A 22,353-nucleotide genomic window follows, 5' to 3' on the forward strand; every position below is an offset into this window, starting at 1 on the left:
GCTAAAATAACCTGTAAGTAAAATACTAAAATATTCTACTTGAAAATGAAAATCTTATCCTAGAATTCTTTTATATTATTTCAAAGTTATAGAAAAAGGAAATGAAAGGACATACATAGAAATATAAAACATCAAAGTGTCTACTCTGAGGATATATTTACATACCGGCATTCTGAGCCCACTTGAAAATGGAGTCAATATGGTGCCTCTCGTCATGCTGTGCTGAACAATTCCTCAATGGCACGGCCGCACTAACCCCCAGAGTACCATAGTTGTTTTTTATGCCGGCTAGAAAGGCTGTTCCTGTGCACGCTGAATCAGACACTTGATAATTCACGCAATACGTCTGTTTAGAAGATTGTGGTCATGATGGAAGGAAATTATTATATGGTACTTTAACAAGAGTACCTTTGAGAGGCCAGCATAGGGGAATTTCTCAAATGAAAGCTCAACATTCTCGTCTCCCATGTAGACCCGAGTTGCTGCCTGCGTAGGTATTGACATCCCATCGCCAATCACAATGATTACATTTTTGGCGATATTTTTGTTAAGATGATTCTTATTCAGCTGCTTTTGTAGCAATTCTTGACCTGTTTGTAGCCAATATTCTTTGTACAATTCATGTGGGTGTCCCGTGGGTGGAATCCAATTGGGATCATCCATGGGATGAGTTGGTCTGTGACTCGGTGGTACAATTGGCACGTAGCGACAATTGGGATCATGTTCTCCGTATATGCAAGAACTATATGGCACTGACACCACCTCGGGAGAATTCTTCACCGGCACACTCAATACCGTTGCCACAAGAGTGGCTAAAATACACCCCGAAATCTTACCCATTGCACTACTTAGCACCAACTGAGGTGTCAAGTGCAATTGGCATACCTTTTTATCAACTTACCTTACGTCAATATACAATTTTCACGGACACTACTAGAAAAAATTTTCCAAATAGTCCGATAACGTCTTCTTTATCAATGTCTAGTTATTCCTGTACTTCTAATTTTGTTTTGTCTGGTTGCTCTCTCATTAAGATTTACTTGGGGATACTCTGGGATTTACCTAATTATTTATAGGAACGTGGCGACCCATATTCGTAAAACAGTAATTTATGTGTAGCACAAAGAAGATTTCACTCAATACATTCTTCTTTAATACGATTTTAAAGCTCAGTCAGCTTCAAAAAGAATATAAGATAAATCTCACTAGTACTCGAACGTGACTTCAATACTATTATTGCTCGAACTGTTCAGAGTGAACAATATTCACCCCTCTAAAATTCATACTTTGTACGGTTTGTACAATAAGCTTCAAAAATGTTGCCATAATCGATGCTACATCGATCCAATTAGTATTTGTAAATATCCTTGATTTCTTTTTTTAAATTTTTAAATGAAAAAGAAATTAGTCCTACAATGGACTTTGTGTGGTATAAATAAATTACACGATTAAATTTTGTTCACTAACGTTATGTAAAGGTCAAACGATTAGATGCAAACACTTGGGGTTTTCAAACACTTCTTTATAAGCCAAAAAATGTTTAAATGACTTTATTTTACTCTGCCAATTCTATCAATTCTAATCTACCCCTTGGATATATTGTCCATTCGCTCAACCATTACAAAGGCTTGAGGTCAAATGGTTAGAGATAACAACTTATTTGAAAAATTCTTAACTAAACTCCAAACTACTTCTCAAGTTTTAGGAATTCTTTCTCTACTTTAAGTCTTTTATACTTTAACTTTAAAATCCTTTTTGAAGCTTTTGTTAGTGGATGAAATTGGTAGGTCATGCTTTGCCCATTATTGGGATACTAAGGGGTTTTCCAGAAAATGTATCACGTGATTTTCTTTTTATTATTGTAAATTGTTGTAAACTAGTTTCAGTTCTTCCGATGTTCACCAAAGAATTTGTTCTTTTCAAATTAAAAAACTTCGAAATTTTTCCAAAGCTCTCGACCCTTGGGGTGGTACTTTATCAGTGCTTTTTCAAAAATTAAAAGCCTAATTTAAAAAGAACGACTCTCTGGCGAACACCGGAAGAGCTACGATTGCGACTTCATACACAGAGAAAAATTTTGAGTTAGAAAAAATTAAGAAACGTGGTTTTGAATCAAGAGTACAAGAATTTCAAACTATTTTCCCCTATAATTGAGATATTTTGCGCTTGAATTTCTCTAAAAGAGTATGATAGTTTAAAAAATAGAATAAATTGTGCTTAATAATAGGAGAACAGTGGGTTTGAATTTAGCGAATCGCAGTTTTGAACACTGATAGAGCATACAGAAGTTTTAAAGTTAGAAGGTCATTGTTTTGATTTTAGAGTATAGAGGATTCGAGTTAAGACTATTGTGGTTTTGATTTTAGCGAAATCATGGTTTCAAAATAAGAGTATAGTAGTTTTGAATTCTATTAGACTATTATGGTCTTGATTTTAGAGTATCATGGCTTTGATTTTAGAGTATTGTGGTTTTGATTTTAGAGTATTGTGGTCTTAATTTTAGAGTATTGTTGTTTTGATTTTAGGAACTTATGGTTTTGATTTTAGAAACTTATGGGTTTGATTTTAGAGTATCATGGTTTTGATTTTAGAAACTTATGGGTTTGGTTTTAGAAACTTATGGGTTTGATTTTAGAAACTTATGGGTTTGATTTTAGAAACTTATGGTTTTGATTTTAGAGTATTGTGGTTTTAATTTTAGAGTATTGTGGTTTTGATTTTAGAGTATTGTGGTTTTGATTTTAGAGTATCATGGTTTTGATTTTAGAAACTTATGGGTTTGATTTTAGAAACTTATGGTTTTGATTTTAGAGTATCATGGTTTTGATTTTAGAAACTTATGGGTTTGATTTTAGAAACTTATGGGTTTGATTTTAGAAACTTATGGGTTTGATTTTAGAAACTTATGGGTTTGATTTTAGATTATTGTGGTTTTGATTTTAGAAACTTATGGGTTTGATTTTAGTAACTTATGGGTTTGATTTTAGAGTATTGTGGTTTTAATTTTAGAGTATTGTGGTTTTGATTTTAGAAACTTATGGTTTTGATTTTAGAGTATCATGGTTTTGATTTTAGAGTATTGAGGATTTGATTTTTGTAAACCTATTATTTCCAATGAATGGTGAACGTTGCAAAAATCCTGGCAGTTATAAACGTTACTATTCAAATCCGTCCCTGGGCCGCTTCTAAGCCGTTGCGGTGTCATTGCCTTCAGGGTCTTTGTCACTGTACCTATAAGCTGGAGAGCCGAGAGAGTCAGTCCGGTCTAGAACGTCAGAGAAGAAGGACGTGTGGACTTGGGTCTCTCGAGGGAATCTGGCTGGGTACTAGAAGGTGTGGCGGCTAGTTGCTTAAGAGAGCCCATTTCCTATCAATCCTTCCAACCTAAGAATCCGACCGGAAGTTTACATAGTCAGAAGTGGGATTACAATAATCCAAATCCATAGTAGTGAATTGCGAACAGAGTGTAATGGCGGCTGGCATTAATGCTGGAGCTTGAAAAGAAGGGAATACGTGCACGAGGCGATCGAGAGAGGTTTCATCGAAGAAGCAAGTCAAGCAAGAGAGCGTAAGAGAGATGAACAGTCGACGTCACAAATCGAGAGGGAGAATGTGGATCGATTAAGGGAAGTTTTTCCATTATATTTGCACATAAATAGATTTTCTTTAAAAATATGGGATGTGTCCCTATTATAATTCATGAATTTTCAAGGAAAACACTCCTCTCGGCTTTCATTTTGAAGGTTCTTACCTAATAAACCTTGTAAAATTCTGACTGGTAAGTAAAAATAATTTGGTTACCGGCTGTCATTTTTGGGTCTCTCACATACTGTATTTCATGGTGGTTAGAAGAGTGAGAGTATGTACCGTTTAAAAAAGAGAAGAGAGAGAGTTTTGTCGGTATGGCAGCGTACGGGGTGTCTCTCACATGAAGAGAAAATAGGAGAGAAGCGATTAAAGCTTATTTCTCTTGCGCAATTGTCAAGTATTTGGACGTCAAAAATCTTCGATTTTGCGGATGTATTTACGAATATTTTTGGTAATTTGTTGCAAATAAAGTGGTTAATTCATTTAGGGTAGACAGTGAAGTGTTCTATTCAGTTACAAGGAAAATCTTTAGAATGCCACGGAATAGTAGAGGAAAACCAGGAGAGAGAACCGCAGCAATCCCTGAGACATCCGGTCTATCTGATTCATCTTCATTGTTTCCAGGAACTCAAGAACTTAGCTCTTTGATTAGTGAGTTCAATCCGGACAGTAAAGACAGTGAAACTGCAAAGGATTGGATTGCTGGCTTAGAGGTTTTGGGGGAAATATATTCATGGGAACCACGAAAGATGATGCTCTACGCTTCGATAAGGAAGGGTGGAGGATTTGTATAACAGGACTCAGCTCAAAGAAATAGTTGATGATCTTGGTATAATTCGCAATACCCTTGCTCTGACAATACGCAGCAGTTAGCTCCTCATTGATGCTTATACTCGTAAATTGAGAAGGTATTTCTTCGTTCTAAATTCTCATTTATGTTGATTAAAGCGACAGTCTAATCACATAGAACTTACACCCTTCATTCTAACTTCATCAGTGAATAAAAAAGGGCTTGAAGGGGAGTCAGAGTATGGTTGTCTCATATTTTCCAAGTTGTTGGAGACTGTGCTTGAAGGGTTGTGTTCATTCTAGCCATTTATAAATGGCAGTGCTTGAAGTTATTCAAACCCTTCATTCTAGTTGAATAATATTGGATTGTGGTAGAGACTGAACGACGACTGGCCCTTCATTCTAGTATGCACTGCAAGAAGTAGAGGGAATCAATTGTTTGTATTATTTGACGCTGTGACAAGAAGCAACTGAGCTTGAGGGTTACATACTCTCATTCTAGCTTCAAAAGTAACAGTGAACACAAAAGTCATTTTTATTCATTCTAGCACTTAGCTATAGTGCAGAGCTTGGATAAAAAAAAATAGTTTGACTTATTTCCATTCTAGTACGTATCGGACATGAGTTGTTTGCCGTGCTTGGGTGTGACTGAGTGTTTCTTCCCATTCTAGTAAATGACAAAAGTGTTGATACGGTCAGTGCTTGGAAGGGGGTTCTGTTCCTCATTCTAGTTAAAAATATGATTGACAGTGCTTGAGGATCGGAATATATGTTAAAGTCACTTCATTCGTAAGTAATAACAGAGTTTAGTCTAAACGGCATAGATTCCTCTAACAACGAATGATTTGTAGTGGTCATCTCAGCAATTTGAATCATCTCTCCATGACACCATTGTTGTCATCGGGGACGATGACCTACAGGATGGCCGAATGTAAACCTATTATTTCCAATGAATGGTGAACGTTGCAAAAATCCTGGCAGTTATAAACGTTACTATTCAAATCCGTCCCTGGGCCGCTTCTAAGCCGTTGCGGTGTCATTGCCTTCAGGGTCTTTGTCACTGTACCTATAAGCTGGAGAGCCGAGAGAGTCAGTCCGGTCTAGAACGTCAGAGAAGAAGGACGTGTGGACTTGGGTCTCTCGAGGGAATCTGGCTGGGTACTAGAAGGTGTGGCGGCTAGTTGCTTAAGAGAGCCCATTTCCTATCAATCCTTCCAACCTAAGAATCCGACCGGAAGTTTACATTTTAGAGTTTCATGGTTTTGACTTTAAACACTAAAATCAAAACCATGACACTCTAAAATCAAAACCGCGATACTCTAAAATCAAAACCATAAGTTTCTAAAATCAAAACCATAAGTTCCTAAAATCAAAACCACAATACCCTAAAATCAAAACCATAAGTTTCTAAAATCAAACCCATAAGTTTCTAAAATCAAAACCACGATACTCTAAAATCAAAACCACAATACTCTAAAATCAAAACCATAAGTTTCTAAAATCAAAACCACAATATTCTAAAATCAAAACCACGATACTCTAAACTCAAAACCACAATACTCTAAAATCAAAACCATAAGTTTCTAAAATCAAAACCATAAGTTTCTAAAATCAAAACCACAATACTCTAAAATCAAAACCACGATACTCTAAAATCAAAACCACAATACTCTAAAATCAAAACCATAAGTTTCTAAAATCAAACCCATAAGTTTCTAAAATCAAAACCACGATACTCTAAAATCAAAACCACAATACTCTAAAATCAAAACCACAATACTCTAAAATCAAAACCATAAGTTTCTAAAATCAAACCCATAAGTTTCTAAAATCAAAACCACGATACTCTAAAATCAAAACCACGATACTCTAAAATCAAAACCATAAGTTTCTAAAATCAAACCCATAAGTTTCTAAAATCAAAACCACGATACTCTAAAATCAAAACCACAATACTCTAAAATCAAAACCACGATACTCTAAAATCAAAACCATGATGCTCTAAAATCAAAACCGCAATACTCTAAAATCAAACCCATAAGTTTCTAAAATCAAAACCACGATACTCTAAAATCAAAACCATAAGTTTCTAAAATCAAAACCACAATACTCTAAAATCAAAACCACGATACTCTAAAATCAAAACCACAATACTCTAAAATCAAAACCATAAGTTTCTAAAATCAAAACCACGATACTCTAAAATCAAAACCACAATACTCTAAAATCAAAACCATAAGTTTCTAAAATCAAACCCATAAGTTTCTAAAATCACAACCACAATACTCTAAAATCAAAACCATGATACTCTAAAATCAAAACCACAATACTCTAAAATCAAAACCATAAGTTTCTAAAATCAAAACCATAAGTTCGTAAAATCATAACCACAATACTCTAAAATCAAAACCACGATACTCTAAAATCAAAACCACAATACTCTAAAATCAAAACCATGAGTTTCTAAAATCAAACCCATAAGTTTCTAAAATCAAAACCACGATACTCTAAAATCAAAACCATAAGTTTCTAAAATCAAAACCACAATACTCTAAAATCAAAACCACGATACTCTAAAATCAAAACCACAATACTCTAAAATCAAAACCACGATACTCTAAAATCAAAACCATGATGCTCTAAAATCAAAACCGCAATACTCTAAAATCAAACCCATAAGTTTCTAAAATCAAAACCACGATACTCTAAAATCAAAACCATAAGTTTCTAAAATCAAAACCACAATACTCTAAAATCAAAACCACGATACTCTAAAATCAAAACCACAATACTCTAAAATCAAAACCATAAGTTTCTAAAATCAAACCCATAAGTTTCTAAAATCAAAACCACGATACTCTAAAATCAAAACCACAATACTCTAAAATCAAAACCATAAGTTTCTAAAATCAAACCCATAAGTTTCTAAAATCACAACCACAATACTCTAAAATCAAAACCATGATACTCTAAAATCAAAACCACAATACTCTAAAATCAAAACCATAAGTTTCTAAAATCAAAACCATAAGTTTGTAAAATCAAAACCACAATACTCTAAAATCAAAACCACGATACTCTAAAATCAAAACCACAATACTCTAAAATCAAAACCATGAGTTTCTAAAATCAAACCCATAAGTTTCTAAAATCAAAACCACGATACTCTAAAATCAAAACCACAATACTCTAAAATCAAAACCATAAGTTTCTAAAATCAAACCCATAAGTTTCTAAAATCAAAACCACGATACTCTAAAATCAAAACCATGATGCTCTAAAATCAAAACCGCAATACTCTAAAATCAAACCCATAGGTTTCTAAAATCAAAACCATAGGTTTCTAAAATCAAAACCACAATACTCTAAAATCAAAACCACGATACTCTAAAATCAAACCCATAGGTTTCTAAAATCAAAACCATAGGTTTCTAAAATCAAAACCACAATACTCTAAAATCAAAACCACGATACTCTAAAATCAAAACCACAATACTCTAAAATCAAAACCATGAGTTTCTAAAATCAAAACCATAAGTTTCTAAAATCAAACCCATAAGTTTCTAAAATCAAAACCAGGATACTCTAAAATCAAAACCATGATGCTCTAAAATCAAAACCGCAATACTCTAAAATCAAAACCATAAGTTTCTAAAATCAAAACCATAAGTTTGTAAAATCAAAACCACGATACTCTAAAATCAAAACCACAATACTCTAAAATCAAAACCATGAGTTTCTAAAATCAAACCCATAAGTTTCTAAAATCAAAACCACGATACTCTAAAATCAAAACCATGATGCTCTAAAATCAAAACCGCAATACTCTAAAATCAAACCCATAAGTTTCTAAAATCAAAACCATAAGTTTCTAAAATCAAAACCATAAGTTTGTAAAATCAAAACCACAATACTCTAAAATCAAAACCACGATACTCTAAAATCAAAACCACAATACTCTAAAATCAAAACCATAAGTTTCTAAAATCAAGCCCATAAGTTTCTAAAATCAAAACCACAATACTCTAAAATCAAAACCATAAGTTTCTAAAATCAAACCCATAAGTTTCTAAAATCAAAACCATAAGTTTGTAAAATCAAAACCACAATACTCTAAAATCAAAACCACGATACTCTAAAATCAAAACCACAATACTCTAAAATCAAAACCATAAGTTTCTAAAATCAAGCCCATAAGTTTCTAAAATCAAAACCACAATACTCTAAAATCAAAACCATAAGTTTCTAAAATCAAACCCATAAGTTTCTAAAATCAAAACCATAAGTTTGTAAAATCAAAACCACAATACTCTAAAATCAAAACCACGATACTCTAAAATCAAAACCACAATACTCTAAAATCAAAACCATAAGTTTCTAAAATCAAGCCCATAAGTTTCTAAAATCAAAACCACAATACTCTAAAATCAAAACCATAAGTTTCTAAAATCAAACCCATAAGTTTCTAAAATCAAAACCATAAGTTTCTAAAATCAAACCCATAAGTTTCTAAAATCAAAACCAGGATACTCTAAAATCAAAACCATGATGCTCTAAAATCAAAACCGCAATACTCTAAAATCAAAACCATAAGTTTCTAAAATCAAAACCATAAGTTTGTAAAATCAAAACCACGATACTCTAAAATCAAAACCACAATACTCTAAAATCAAAACCATGAGTTTCTAAAATCAAACCCATAAGTTTCTAAAATCAAAACCACGATACTCTAAAATCAAAACCATGATGCTCTAAAATCAAAACCGCAATACTCTAAAATCAAACCCATAAGTTTCTAAAATCAAAACCATAAGTTTCTAAAATCAAAACCATAAGTTTGTAAAATCAAAACCACAATACTCTAAAATCAAAACCACGATACTCTAAAATCAAAACCACAATACTCTAAAATCAAAACCATAAGTTTCTAAAATCAAGCCCATAAGTTTCTAAAATCAAAACCACAATACTCTAAAATCAAAACCATAAGTTTCTAAAATCAAACCCATAAGTTTCTAAAATCAAAACCATAAGTTTCTAAAATCAAAACCATAAGTTTGTAAAATCAAAACCACGATACTCTAAAATCAAAACCACAATACTCTAAAATCAAAACCATGAGTTTCTAAAATCAAACCCATAAGTTTCTAAAATCAAAACCACGATACTCTAAAATCAAAACCATGATGCTCTAAAATCAAAACCGCAATACTCTAAAATCAAACCCATAAGTTTCTAAAATCAAAACCATAAGTTTCTAAAATCAAAACCATAAGTTTGTAAAATCAAAACCACAATACTCTAAAATCAAAACCACGATACTCTAAAATCAAAACCACAATACTCTAAAATCAAAACCATAAGTTTCTAAAATCAAGCCCATAAGTTTCTAAAATCAAAACCACAATACTCTAAAATCAAAACCATAAGTTTCTAAAATCAAACCCATAAGTTTCTAAAATCAAAACCACAATACTCTAAAGTCAAAACCACAATACTCTAAAATCAAAACCATGATACTCTAAAATCAAAACCATTTTTGCTACAAATTCAAAACTATTTTTCTCTAAATTTAAGAGTAAAAGAGTCTAGATTCAAAGATACTGAATTTCAAAACCATCGTACTCTAAAATTTAAGAAAATGCTCTTATAGAAATTTTTTCTTAATTTAAGCAAAATTTAAGCAAAAAATTGCTTGGAGCAAAATCGAAGCCTTATTTAGAGTATTTTTTTTCTTGAATCTAGAGGGTAATTTTTCTCTGTGTAGAACTCCGGCAGATACATAATCCAAAGATTGTTGTAAAGATTGTGGAAATGGACTTTTTGTATAACAATGACCGTCATTAATTTCTAAACATGGATTTCTAAGGTAAAATAATACGCCCTGCGATCCGAAAAAGTCATACGTTTGCTAGAATATTTTGTATGGAAAAATGTGCGAATTTTTCGGAATAAACGGTGTATACGAAATACTTCTAAAAAAAACATTTCTTAACTAGCCATGTGTAGAGCGGACGGCCTATTCAACACATGTCAGCCCAATTGACCTCCGATCCCACTAATCCAAAACCCTTATTCCCCTGATACGCTCAACCCCTATCCTTATAGGTGCTAAGAGGGTACTTTAGGGATTTTATTATAGGCAACTCTTCTCAGTCTTCGATGAGTGAACATTAGTCGCAATGCACGGTTCATTCTCATGAAGTAAAAAGTAGGTGGCAAATTCAGCCCTCTATAATTCTCTTTTATATTGTGTATCTAATTTTATTTAGGGAAATTTTAATGTGGCTACTGATAATGCTACTGATTTGTAAGATTTTTAACTTTCAGTCAAGTCTGAATCAACTGTAATCAGAAATGAATCAGGTTTTTATGTTGTTATATTTTCTGTAAAAATCTGATCTTAATAATCTGTTATTTGGTGATACTTGACCAATGATAATTTCAATAAGGGTAAATATAGAATTTTAACCGGTTATTTTTTCCTTTGAAATCGTTTTGAATGTTTATCACTCGTTCTCTAAGTTAATTTATTTTAATTTAATTTAATTTTTTTTTATGAACTATTAATAAGCCAGGTTTTCTTACACGGAAATTAAGTAATGGGAAAAGGATGTTAAGGAAATAGTTTACTAAGGCTTGTAATAAGTCTATTATATGAAAAGGGACAGTGACAGAAAAGTTCAGGAGATCACAGATGGGAGGAGAATTAAAAAACAAGTATATATTTAATTTTTGGAAAAAAAACTTACTATTACAGAGAGCATTTAACTTGTGTTAAATATTAACATTTATTTAGCAGTAAATGTCTTTATAAATAATTAATTCAATTGCTTTGAAGTTACATTTTCATAATAAATGGGCGAGAGGAATATATATTCGAATTATCTGATAATTAATGGGATAATCATCAAACGAAATGTTAATTACAGGACATGTGCAAGATAATAGTTATAGTAAATTTTCTTTTATGAAAAATATGTCATGCAATGTGGATTTATGTAAAGGCATACAGAAAAGTACAGAATGAAAAGCAAAATTTAGTTACTTCAAAGAAAGTTCTCATATTAATATTATACATTCCAGCAGCTTTTAAGGAAAATGGTTTCATTGTTTTTCTCATCATTATCAATAGTATCTCCTGATCTTCCCTTGACATTTCATACAACTTTGTCAAATAGAAAAATGAAAAAAAAATATTTTCAGTCTTCGTGTGAATAAATTCCCCAAAGAGACAAATTAAAAAAAATTGACCAATTAATGCAAAAAACATTAGATAAACACAAATTAAATCAGGAAATAATCTAATAAGATAGATAGTGCCCACGACTAATGGGAAACATGATACCATTCGAATGATTTGAATTGATGAAAAAACTGTGTCGAATTCATTGAGTTTTTGAATTATTTCCAAGTGCTTCTGATGGTAGTGTCTTAAATGCTGCTTTGAAGATTTTACAAAGTCGTCATTGTCTAATTTTTTGATTGAATTTAAATAAATATTGAGGATGGATATAAAGTAAAAACCAAAAAATATGAGAATGCACTCTGATAAAGCGAAAAAGAATATTGAACTCATTATATGTAGCAATGTACTGCCAAAAGAATTGCATAGTTCTATCTGTGAATGGAATTCTGAAGACAAGAATCTCAGTCATGAAGTAACTTAATGACATTATAATATCCTGTAGGTACTGCTAGCCATACGAAAAACCTGCGAAAAAATTATTAGATTAAATATCACTGAAAATTAGACGCTATATCAGTTTCAACAAAATTTCCCAGATTAATCCATATGAACTCTACTAATCCATTCATTTAGCTCATTTATATTTCTTAGAGAAAAAATTATCACTACCATCTTCAGAAAAAATTGAGAAATTCCAGTGAAAATCACTAAAGTCAAAGTTCAGTATTGGCTCCCCTTCAAATTCGTAGAATAAACTAAGAAGATTAGTAACTAAAAAGGACATGAAAATTACAGGGTTAATAAGGCTGTGTAGAGAAGAAAATTTTACACCAAAATCAAAATTGCACTTAAAAATATTCAAAATAGCAAAGATCTTCTGTCGAAATTTCAAGTAATTTAGTTGATATAGCTTTAAATCGCTTTTAAAATCTTCTTCATGCATTTTTCTTAATAACTTCAAATACTCGGTTATGAACGAATAAGGGGTACAGAAGGTTTTAGTGTTTGATCCATCTTTTAAAAAGCTTTTATTTTATTGATTTTGCACTTCAGGGACAGTTTATGGCATCACCTTATCTAATATTGATCAAATTTTATACTGGAAATGTTAGATAATAGAGGTTTTTCTCTTAATATCAAATACCTTATTCTAAAACGAAAGGTTTGTCACTTTATTTTTAAAGTTTGTCAAATGGCATAAGTACATAAATGAATAAAGAGAGAAAATAAATTGTTTGTTGAATTCTGAAAGCACATCATTCTGACAAACTTTTAACAAAATTCAGTTAATGGCCGATTTATAAACATTTTTTTCCATCATAGCGTAATTTTACGATTATTGGCACGTGTACGGTCCACATAACCCCTTATTTACTATATCTAAAACATATACAAAGATGAAAGGAATTATTAGGCATTAAAAGCACATTAAAGTTCGCAGAACTAATTAAAATAATACACTATTAGAATCTAGCCAATTAAATTTACTTAATTTACTTTTCTACCTTTACTGATTTAATATGTATATATATTTTAAATCACTATATCGAATAATTATATACATCTCTTCGAGTTCAAGGAATTAATATAAGGAAGAAGATGTATAATTTCGTTTAAGCATCTCCCTAAAGCTCTATTATTCTTCCAATAAATGCCTTAAAGCCACATTTAATGGCATTTTATCTACTTCAATTTTGTGAGAAAGGTATCGTAATTAGTTTCTATGACAAATCAATTTCACTTCGAAGAACATCTCATAATCCGGAACTATAATTACCCTCAAAGACATTCGAGTGCACAGCGTAAGTGTTGTCGAGGTTTGAGATGAAAATTGGTGTATATAATCAAAAAATTATTTGATCACATTTTAAAGCCAACATCACATATTGTTTGGAAATTCATAATCAATTAATCTCGGCTTACCGTTGATGTGATTTTAAACAGTTGCTCATACATTAATCTTATCAATTTTGATTTAAATCCCAAGTGTGTCTCATGCTTGCTCCCCTATACGTATCTCAATCAGATTTAAATACGTGCAGGAGGCTCGATAATTGTAGCTCCATTGTCGACGTCAAAAGGTGGTGTGTTCCTATTCCAATTTTAACTTCTAGATACTATAAGAATAGAGATAGCACAGATACGATAATGACTAATTAGCGTCGCGACATTTTCTTATCAAACAAATTTGCACCAAAACATGTTAATTGGAATTAATTAAATGACTTTAATTATAAATAAACAGAGAGATTTGGCGGATGAGATATTTTATAGGTGGAAGGATGATATTTTGACAAGAAAAGTAGACACAAAGATTTTCGTTGGGATGAACAAGTTAATTATTGTTTTTTTTCGTGAAGTTCTTCCTGGTCAATGTCAATGTTTAATTTTGTTTAATTTTACATCCCACTGCCTTTCTAATATTTACGGCTGAAGAAAAGAAAAACAGATTCGTGTCAATTATCGCTATACCCCGCAAAATCATACGCCCAAAATTAATTCAGTGTTGGGATGTAGGGCACCTACCTACAACATTTTCAGGGGATTTTTAATTAGAAAATCTGACAGAGGTTAAGCGTAAATATTTCATCCTACAAAACATAATTAATCCCGTGGAATTTTCTCATATCAAGAGAACTGAACACTGCCGTCTGTTTAATTCCGGTGAAATGTACAAAAATCACAAAAAATCACCGTCAACTGCACGAAATTGTTGGTATAGTTATTCTCATGATATGACAAGAACTATCTATAAAACGATAAAAGTGGATATTTTCAGCAATCCTAAATGTTTTTTTTTTCAACTCTCCTTTCTTGCAGATGTCAGTATCGAATGCCACACATGTAACTCTGAGAAATGTGGGATTCAATTTGTCGGGAAATTTCACTTGTGAGGTGACTGCAGACGCACCATCCTTCTACACCGCTCTTGCGACAAACATATTGACAGTTGTCGGTAAGTACTGTGCAATTGAATTATTGAATTTCTTCAAGCTTTTCAGCTCGGAAGAAAAATGTTCTGACCTGCTAAGACAACATCTATACCGAGAAGGTTCCTATAACACTGTGATAAATAATTTTAAAAAATACTATAGAATTCACATTTGAAATCGTTCACCTAATCCCAAATCATCAAGTTCATCTTAGATTAGAAAATTAATAAATTTTGAAGAAGTTTTTTGGGGCCAAATCAAATTCATTAAAAAAAATGTCGTTTCTTTTAAGTCAATTAAAAAGAGAAATTTGACCAGTACTCAAATTAAAACTGAACCCATCATAATATAGGGGAAAGGCTTATAATTTTGTCCAGTTTCTTATTTTGGACACTTTGAGGATAAAATTGGACACTAAAAATAAATTGATCAAAATTATGGATCTTTGTTCAAATATTTGAAGAATAATGAATTCTATCTAATTATTTGTTCTTTTTGGAAGATTTTAACACTAAATACGTTAAATTTGGAATATGATTTGAGTTGAAATTGCTTTGTTGAAAATTCAGTGTGAGCAATTGCTTACGAGAAATATGACAAAACTTCGTGTTTACTTCAGTCTTATTAGTTGTGGTGAAGTACTAACAATGTTTCTTCGCTTTTTTGAGTAATTTAATCCTGTCGAAATCGATGGAAAATGCTTTTTTAAAAGGACAGAGGATAGTCTTATCAATGGTCCCTTAAAGTCGACTTAGGGTAAGTTTGACAAATTCCAGTCAGCTTACAATTTCGGCCACATTTTTTATTCCCCGAATTTCCATGAATTTTTAGTTTTTACATACTCTAAATATTATACAATGCAAAAAATAACAAAAATGTAACTTCGATTAACAAGAAGATCTGAAAAAGAGATTGGAAGAATTCCGGAAGGGCAAGGAAGTATGAGAATGAAGGTGGCCGAAATAGGCCACCACAGCTATGTCTTTATTTTTATTCAATTTAAAATGTATTAAGAATGAATTTAAAGAAAATAAAGACCATAGACTGTCTACAAGGTTCCAAGCAACACTTCTTGTAAAAAAGTAACAAAAAAATTCAATTTGTATTAAAAATATTACATTTCAAACTTGAGACTTTGGCGCTTGCATGCAACTATGTCGAAATTTGGCACACTTACCCTATGGAATTATCTCGCAGACTTCGAGTCGATAACTCTAACCATTTGCCCTATATCTGGCAGTAGTATTTGGCCTATAACTGATAATTAGTTTTACTTGGCAAAAAACAAACGAGCAGTAAAAAATTCTAAATGGGCAGTAAAAAATTAAAAATGAGCAGTAAAATATCTCCTTATGGTCAGTAAAAAACTTATATCTTTACAAAAATGGGCCTAATTTATATATTTAATATTTAAAATAGATTCATATAGAGTGGAAAGCCCTTTATTTTCCCTTTGCCAAAATTTGGACGATAATATCACAGTTTCAATTTTTTTTTCTTACTGATCAATTTCAACTTTTTACTGCTCATTTATTCAGTGCCGTTTTACATTTCTCTTTTAAAAGGTGTTATAAATTATGTGATTTACGAAATCAAGAAGATATAAGTTTTAATACATCGAATAATCGAATAGATCAATACAGGTCGGGTAAATTTTTATTCTTTTGGCCTTCATTACTCTTTACTAGTGTGCTTAAATAAAATGAGTAATTTGTTTAATAATACATGTAGGAAAGTGGCCTGCCTCTGAATCTCCCAGCCTATGAATTTTTCAATTTTTTCTTACTCCCCGAAACAAAAATTATATTTTTTTTTTTGTGTCTATAAACATTAGTTAATGCTACTATTTTCTACTACCTTAGATTATTAAAATAAAATTTTTGCTTTGGAAAATAAGAGAAAAATAGAAAGATTCAAAGGCTGGCGCTTTCAAAAACAGTCCACTTTGCCCTAACGATATTTGAAAAATTTTGCAAATGGAAAAAATATCAAGAACGTTGCCGGAAACGGATAAACTTACCCTACATGCTTCACACCCTTCAAACATGGGCATATAACCGACAGGAATTCGGGGAAAAAATATTTTATTTGTTGAAAAAATTTAATGCAAGTTCAATTTAAAAAAAAAATACAAATTTCTGCCATTTTGGAAGAGAGCATGTTGAGAGAAAGGAATTTCAATTTTTGGTATTTAAGAATGCAATTTGAATGGGGATTTTTTCCCATACTCGACACTCAAGCTAAATCTAACTCCTAATTAAAGGAAAACGAAAATAATTTAATATTTACGTAGTGGTAGAGAAACACAATAGTGCTTGGAGTCTATTTAAATCCAATTCGCCATTGCATTGTGTTGGACCCCTGTGCAAAAATTCTCTCATGGATTCAAATTGTGCGAGGATGCAGAAGAACTGTGTGGAAATATTTTCGAGCAACAATTATTTATGCAAATTTCATGCAGAATGCAAATGTTTGCACACCCTAAAGTGCACAACCAAGTATAGTTTTCCCAGTGTAAAAAGGGTGCAAGTTGTGTTGGGGGTGAAATAGCGTACATTTATACAGATGAATCTAAATGGGGCGGATTTGATGAAAAAAAAAATTGTGCAAAATATCCAACGATCCCTGAAGAAGGAAGAAAATTGAGTGGAGGATTCCTGCAATTTTCTCAATGGTTCACTTCACTTTCTTCTCACATCTCCGACACGTGACGTGGAGAGAGTGTGGGAAATGCACATGGAGACTCTCGGACGCCCATTCACGGAAATTCATCTCCAGTCTCCATGAATATATTATTCAAGATGTTCTCACACATTCTTTTCACCCAAACAAATGGTATATTAATTTCATCTGTGGCAATGGAGGTGCCGGGTGGATTTCACTGCCGCATCCGGATGGAACTAGAACGTGAGGAAAGCTAAAGGAAAGGCTACAAAAGGAAAACTGTGTGTATAGTGCTCAAAATGTACTCAGCTCATGGACGAATATAAGTGAATTTGGTGTTCTCGCAAGTGGCCGATATTGCCTCCAACCGTCACTTCATGCCACTTAATAACTACTTTCCACACTCATGAGCTGAGAATTTCTCTCCCCTGAGGGTCTCCATCAGCAGGTGCTGTTCTTTTCGTCCAACATTAGGCACACTCCTGACCCTACACAAAAAAAAAGCCAAACCCTCTGTGTGAAAAATCTATCTCTCCAGTTATGCAGTATTTTCCATTAATTTTTCTCAACTACCCTCCTTTCCATGATTTCCTTCCAATACACCCTGCCATAGTTTACAATTTTTCCTCGTTTGGCTCATAAATCATGAGCTACCCACTCCACTAATTTCTTCTCATCCTAATTTCCTACTCACAAAAAACTATAATTGACGGCCAAAATGATGCTTCTCACAAATGCCACAGTTGCCAAAAAAGGCGATAAATAATCGGAAAAGTTATTTTTCAGACTAGGAAGAAACTGTATTGATACTTATAACTCTAATGGTTATACTCTGCGTTAACTCTATGTATAACTGCATCCATATGCATTGTAGATTCATTATATTACACATTCTACCTAATAGTATTCTACACATTAAAGGCAAATATAATAATATGGATAATGTAAATTACATAATATGGAAGGAACACTATTGATATGAATACATCATCTAAATTCTGTTTAAATTATCATAATGCTTTGCTTTGAAGTATACTTGATGCAAAATTAACTCATCGGCTTATTAAATTGAACGAAACCCCTTAATAATATTATATATAGTCAAGCCCTGAGGTAAAGAAAATTTAATTTATTTGCTTATAAGTGAAGTAGTGGCACTTTCTAAACAATTAATTTGTATAATATAAATAAGATGATTTTATACGTTTTATAATCACAATTCACACACAGTTAAATTTTTTTTACTAATTATTCCTTGTGTATCAAAGCTTCTTCTGTGCAAAGAAGCCAAGTAGCCCCTGCCAAGTTGACTTTTTTCTATGGAACTAATTAAAACCAACTCATAAATTGATCTCGGACTCAGCTCACAGTTTTTCAAGGGAAAATGTATAAAAAGAAATCTAGTACATTATCCTTCGACATAGTACCCGATCTTATAATACGGAAGAACTTCTCACTTTTAAAATATTTCGTCTAACGGTCTCGAGTGCAGAGGTCCCATATAGCGTAAGTGTACCAAATTCCGGCCAGCTTGCAATTTCGGCCACATTTTTTGTTCCTCAAATTTCAATGAATTTTTAGTTTTTGCATACTCTCGAGATTATACAACACAAAAAAATAACAAAAAATATCGCTGCGACGGGCAAGATGATTTAGAAAAGTCATTGGAAGAATTCCGAAAGGGCAAAGAACTATGAGAATGAAGGTGGCCGAAATAGGCCACCAATACTATGTCTACATTTTTATTCAATTTAAAATGTATTAAGAATGAATTTAAAGAAAATAAAGACCATAGACTGTCTACAAGGTTCCAAGCAACACTTCTTGTAGAAAAGTAACAAAAAAAATCAATTTGTATTAAAAATAATACATTAAAAACTTGAGACTTTGGCGCTTGCATGCAACTATGTCGAAATTTGGCACACTTACCCTATATGAATTTAAGTGGAAATATGAGAAGGCGGCTTTAACTCATCAGGCCGCTTCTTCTTATTCAGGCAAATATGCACTTCTTCTTATTGATTTTCCTATTTATTACTCAACAGTAACTGCTTATGAGATATAATTCTCTTTGTAGCGCAGAATAGAAAAGCTATTATAAGTAAGTGCTTCTACGTATTCCAAATCAAATTTCGTCAGAACTTTTCTTTAAAAAAAATGAAGTTTCGGTCTACAATGATAGGAGAAATTTTCTTTAAAAAAAAGTCTTTACAAAAAATTGCTCCCACTGGTGTAGAGGCTTTATAATAGTATCCATATCCAATCCACTGCGGTTTTAGATTTAGTGATCAGCCCTCAGAGCAAATTGATGGAAAAACTCACAGGTTGTATGCACTCACTCAGTAAAGTAAAAAAAAATATACAGATTACAAATAACATTTTAAAAAAAGTAAACACGAGAAGAATTAAGTAATTTACGTATATTTAATCGATTCATTACTAATTCCAAGATCTTTCCAAAAAATCAAAATTTAACCAAATCGGTTGAAAAATAGGCCCAATAAACTAGTTAAACTTTGGTCTTCAAAAATTCAAGATGACGGTTTTTTTAGATCGTAGGGGGAGGTGGGGCTACTTTAAGCTGTAGGTCTACATTGTTAGGGGAAGTTTGGCATGCTTCGCACGCGCGAGCCTTCGAACAGTCCGAATTTTCTCTTTGTTGGGAAAGAGATGAATCCTAATTTCTTAGCCATAATATAGGTAATTATAAAACACATCTTTAGAACAAAAATAGGCAGTCTAGTCTAACCCTTCTTTCCTAGAGTCTAGGATCATAAATAGAATATTGGCCCAAAATTGGTAATTTTGATGGCGCACATTTCGGGTGATTTCTTACAGCTAAGTTCATTTTCAGAAAAAACCACTTACACCAATGGATGAAGGGCTAATGTGGGTTGATATTTACGTAATAATGTTTTGTATCGGAGGGACTTTTTACCTACTGGCGAAAAACTCGCAAATACTACACTACGTAATGGTTCAACCGCTGTAAGTGTTATGGTTCGGCAACCCATTAGGCAACTCCAGCAGCTTGAAAATCAGAACCTAACCTCAATGAGGAAAACAAAGGGAGGAAGAGATGAAGAAAGAGTTCAGAGAGACGAAGAAAATTGAGCTGATACATTTTTTATGTTGTCGCATTCGAAATCCTCACATTTTAGTCGATTTGTCGACATTCAGATGCAAGAAAAATAGGGGAATGTAGGCATGGTTCGCATAGAGTGAACCTTCAAACGATGCGAATTTTCTATTTGTTTGCAAAGAGCTGGCCTTCTATTTCTCATCTCGTTTCATGAGCTTAATAATTATCTATCTTATGGCTAAGAAATGACGAACTAGCTCTTTGCAAACAAAGAGAAAATTTACGTTGTTTGAAGGTTCACCCTGTGCGAACCTTGCCAACATTCCCCTAGGGCTTCAGATAAATGGCAAAAAATTGCTTTAGGGATAGTCTTTTAGTGAAATGATGGTTTTCACGGATTCATGGCTCTTTAATCTATCAATCGGTAAAAAATATTTAATTGTGAGGAAGAGCTATTCCAGGAAAAAATGCAATGATGAACCCATACCACCTATAGGTTGAACCTTGGCTCCACAGGCAAGGTTCGCACAAATCGTCATACTTTTTTCATTTTCCTGTCCAGGAAAAATCAGAGATTTTGTAGCAATGTATCAGGCACATATAGAAACCCAAAAGACCAGAGGTTTTTTGGTGTAGCCTAATCTACTGTCCATTTCACAGTTTAGTCAGAAAAAAATCTTAAAAATGGACTTCGAGAAAACGTGCGAACCATGCCTAACTTTCTCTATACGATTTTTTCGCCTATTTCTAAATGAATCTGGTCATAAAAATCAAACATAACTTCAGAGCATTAAAAGCAGTCAATTTTCATGCAAATTATAGCAAAGGAAAAATAAATTAAATCAATTCTATATAAGTTGAATCTAACTATTTAAATGTTTGTACCAATATATTAGTTCCATCACATTTCTGATTCATTAGAGCTTGAAGCTTGAAAGTTATGAAGAACAGTCAAAGTTTCTGACAATCACAGACTATAATGAAGCTATAAATATACAGGTTTAACCCCTTCAATTGCGTTTAAAAATTAAATAGGGTAAAGTGATATAATTTGGAATTAGTGTTACAAGTTGGACAATTCGCCGGTACAAGTTGGACATGGCTTTTTTCTTGATAAATACAGAACAAAATTTGTTTTTAAGTACAGGAACCAAATTATAAAACTAAAGCATTAAAAATATACAAATAAAAATGAAGTACTAAATTTATCAAAGCAAAAAGCCCTGTCCAAATTGTATCATTGTCCAACTTGTACCACTGTCCAACTTGTACCACTTTACCCTACTCGAGATGTTTTTAATCTAATAATAAAGTAATTTCTTCTTCAAATAAAGTTTAAATGAGTTATCTTTGTTTTTGGATACTTTGGTACATCATATATTTTCTAGACCTTCTAGATCAATATACACATCCATAGTCCATAAGGAACTAAATATGAAATTACATGTCGATCATATATTTTTTTTAATTTTTATTTCTTCATATTGATCTATAAAAGTTACTTACTAATTTTTGTGTTAGATTTTACATAAGGATTTCCAACAGTTTTTACCTTCTTTATAACTTTTTCTTCAATATTTTAATTTTTAAAAATTGAATATTTAATTTTTGTGCCTAAGTGCTACATTTTGGCCTAATTTTTAAAAGTAAAAAGGGACTTTTAATTTGTAGTAAAGGATATAGCAGTTTTTTAAGCTTATGTTCCTAAACTATGGATTTTTTTATTTATTAGTCAATCTATTATAATATTCTTGTATAGAACACAAATAATTAATGTTTTAGGTATAAAAGGGATATAATTATAATGTTTTTTTTTTGTTGAGAAAAAGCTTTATTACTCAAATCCAGTGCTTTACGAACTTTACCATGCATTGTATCGAAACTTAATCTTACCTCATTTCTCATTAAATTCAGTAGTCGGAAAGCTCATTAAATAGCATAAGTACTATAGGAAGTTCCTTTTGAAAACCATTTCGAGTAAAAATTAACCAATTCAAAAGTTAAAATAAAACAATAAAATAAATTACTCTTGAAGTAGAATAACATATATTTGTGGAGTATTTTTAACAATGACTACTACTTCTGGACATTTGTGGCACTTTCGTGTG

At 32.1% G+C, this 22,353-nt stretch overlaps 2 protein-coding genes across 5 annotated transcripts in view; one reads left to right on the forward strand and one right to left on the reverse strand.

The window, feature by feature from the left end:
• Positions 1 to 978, reverse strand: part of LOC129799040 (alkaline phosphatase-like) — an 11,139-nt gene extending 10,161 nt beyond the window's left edge. Inside the window, exons 1-2 of the mRNA XM_055842640.1 lie at positions 409 to 978; positions 166 to 346 (exon numbers count right to left, since the gene is read on the reverse strand). Coding sequence (XP_055698615.1) covers positions 166 to 346; positions 409 to 840 — 613 coding nt within the window. The 5' untranslated portion in view covers positions 841 to 978. The remainder of the gene's footprint in view (positions 1 to 165; positions 347 to 408) is intronic.
• The window catches only part of LOC129799092 (uncharacterized), a 207,623-nt gene that overhangs the window by 84,082 nt on the left and 101,188 nt on the right, over positions 1 to 22,353 (forward strand). For all 4 annotated transcript variants that reach the window (XM_055842743.1, XM_055842752.1, XM_055842727.1 and 1 more), the window contains exon 5: positions 14,387 to 14,522. In XM_055842743.1, coding sequence (XP_055698718.1) covers positions 14,387 to 14,522 — 136 coding nt within the window. The remainder of the gene's footprint in view (positions 1 to 14,386; positions 14,523 to 22,353) is intronic.

The sequence above is a fragment of the Phlebotomus papatasi genome, chromosome 1 (genome assembly GCF_024763615.1).
Source record: "Phlebotomus papatasi isolate M1 chromosome 1, Ppap_2.1, whole genome shotgun sequence".
In the NCBI taxonomy this organism is placed as follows: Eukaryota; Metazoa; Arthropoda; class Insecta; order Diptera; family Psychodidae; genus Phlebotomus; species Phlebotomus papatasi.